We start from the raw sequence: 2,762 nt of genomic DNA, 5'->3' as shown, positions 1-2,762 counted from the left end.
ACTCCAAGGGAAAGTATCACGCTTATTTTTATTCTAGATAAGTAACAGAGCAGCTTAGAATAAACATGGATTGAAATTTTCTTCATCTCTTTAATGAGTTCAAAGAGGCTAAACAAAGACACAGAAGAGTTGAACATTGCTGTGTAAACACAGTAAACAGTTTAAACTTTTATACCTGAGCAAAAAAGGAATTTAACTATTAACTACAGCATGCAGAATAGCTGATAAGTTATCACACAAACCTAGCATACTGTTATTAGGTTACAGTCACTGAGACGTCCTTAAACTGTACAAAGGCTAAAGAGGGAAAAAGCTCCAAGACGAGATGAGATAAAACCACAACAAGGAAAAGCACATTACCATTTAGCAGCCTTTCCAGAGGATCAAAATTATCTGCTGTTTTATTATCCTGGGAGAAAGCAGCAACAATTCAAAGCCTGTGGAGTTAATAACACATTAGACATTTAAGCAGGTCCTGAAAATTAAAGTATTGGTAGTTAATGAAGTGCTCACAGAAGACCCCAGCCTGCATCCCCTGGCCTTAAACACCACTTTAAAGCACTGCACGTGAGAGCTGTTCCCAGTGCAGAAGAAAGATAGGCATCTGCAGGGAATGACTGATCAGGTCTCAGGCTCATGATTTTCTCACCAGCATAATCACAGTCAATTCTTCAGGAATGACTGTTTATGCCATCTGATTGCCCAAACCCCACATTTCATTTTATGTAGAAACTTGACCTTTCTTCACATTGAATCTGTTGTTTGGGTGGGGTTTTGATTTCTCTTTTCTTTTTTTCCCCTAATCCATTTCAAATGCTTTGAAGTACGCCAGTACAAGTCAAAAAACAGTAACATATTTCTCTTCTTAATTCCCTTATCTTTGCAAAAGATACCTGTGGGAGAGAAAGGATCTGGAAAGTCTGAGCTTTGAACACCACAGCCCATTCCCCCCAGACAGGCTTCATTCTCCTGGCAGATTTCTGCTCTCCCTGACCGCCATATCCAATATAAAAATTACCTGCTTCCACCATCAACATTGCTGTGCTACGAACCAGCTGTTTGCCCTCCTATAGCAAATCCAGCAAACTCTGTCTTTGTCATTTAGACTTGCCAAAAAGAGATGGGAGGGGTGAGAGCATCTCTTACCCTGTTAGAGACAGCCATAAACGCAAGTCTCTCCCTTTCATTTCCTTGCAGTTGTATTGTCATATGGTCTTGATGCCAATCAGTTCCCCTCAAATCATACCACCTGCTTTGACTTTCCTATTTTTCTTTCATCATTTATGAATAAAACTATGCATAAAAAATGCGTGTCAAAATGGATTAATCCCTTTGTCCACAACATATTAATTTCTTCTTTAAAGACAGGCGTCTTAGACATTGGTTGGTTGTGTGAAAGAGTCTCCAGGAAATTGAATCCTCTTTGCTTCTAGTTTCTTCCTGGCTTTGAAAGCTGCTGATACTTCAGGGTGGATGGAGTCCAGCCGCTGTTCACACTGGAAGGCCGTGAGGAAGGCCGTCCTGTAGTTGTTATTCATCCAGCCATAGAGAAGGGGATTAGCAAATGTTGAGCACATGGCAATGACATGAAACACTGTGTAGATCAGTTTGTATTCTTTCAGGTCTAACACCTGACTGTCAATGTCACTGACTAGCTGGAAGGTGTGAAATGGCAGCCAGCTGACAGCGAACACCACAACCACACACACCAGCATCTTGGTGGTCTTCCGCCGCCGGTGGTGGTACTGGTCATTCCCTGCCCCAGGACTAACGTGGTTCTTGAGCTTGCTCCAAATACGGGTGTAGGCATAGGAGATGACTGCCAGAGGCAGCACGTACTGGATCAGGAGCATGGAGATGCTGTAGATGGTGCCATAGTTGAGCTGCCCCTCCCCTGGCCACTTCTCAGAGCAGACCACAATCTTGAAGTCAGGAATGATCTCAATCAGTGAGTACTCACGAAAGATGGCCAGAGGACTTGCCAAGAGAGCACTGACTGCCCAAGCAACTCCTATAATCAGAAAGCTGATCCGCTTAGAAATTTTGCTTTCCAAGTGGTAGACGATGCAGCGATGTCGATCCAAAGCGATCACAGTCAAAGTAACAGTAGACACGTGCACAGCAAGAGCCTGGGCATAAGGCACCAGATGGCACAAGACCGGGCCCAGCTTCCATTCACCCAACAGCGTGTAAACCAAAGTGAAGGGCAGGCACAACGTATTCACCAGCAGATCAGCCACAGCCAGGTTGGCAATGAAGAAGTTAGTCACTGTGCGCATGCTTTTGAACTTGATGATCACGTGGATCACGAGGGAGTTTCCAATCACCCCCAGCAGGATGATGGAGCAGTAAGCAAAGATGAGGATTATCTGCACTTCAACTAGTGTTGTGCTGTCCTTCAGTTCTGGTTTAGGGTCCAGAGCCAATTCGTTGAGTGGTGTGGTGTATCTCGGCAAGTGCAGTTTGGTGAACTGCTCCATCTTCATTTCATCTGTCTGGTTTTCCTCACCTACTGCTTCCAGGGGCCCCATCCTTCCAGCAGCCCGTTCTAAGCAACAGAGGTATCCCTGAAAACAAAACAGCACAAGAACATGTGGAGAAATCAGTCCGCGGTGGCTAAGACAAAAAGTAACAAGCTAAAGCTACTGCTCTTTCCTCCTCTATCCCACGTTTTACATCACAGGATTAAGAAAAGATCTGTCTTAATATATTTAAATTCTGTTGCCCTTACATTTGAAGCCCAATCCCGTAATATTATTCAG

General features: G+C 44.0%; 1 protein-coding gene across 1 annotated transcript; it reads right to left on the bottom strand.

Annotated features, from left to right (window-relative positions):
• Positions 1-1,282: 1,282 nt before the first annotated feature.
• Positions 1,283-2,533, bottom strand: NPY2R (neuropeptide Y receptor Y2). The gene has a single exon (XM_010138275.1). It carries the CDS (start codon positions 2,529-2,531, stop codon positions 1,374-1,376), a length of 1,158 nt encoding a protein of 385 aa, XP_010136577.1. The 5' UTR covers positions 2,532-2,533; the 3' UTR covers positions 1,283-1,373.
• Positions 2,534-2,762: the final 229 nt, after the last annotated feature.

Source organism: Buceros rhinoceros, unplaced genomic scaffold (assembly GCF_000710305.1).
Source record: "Buceros rhinoceros silvestris isolate BGI_N320 unplaced genomic scaffold, ASM71030v1 scaffold45316, whole genome shotgun sequence".
In the NCBI taxonomy this organism is placed as follows: domain Eukaryota; kingdom Metazoa; phylum Chordata; class Aves; order Bucerotiformes; family Bucerotidae; genus Buceros; species Buceros rhinoceros.
This window is presented reverse-complemented; position numbering and strand designations above follow the sequence as displayed.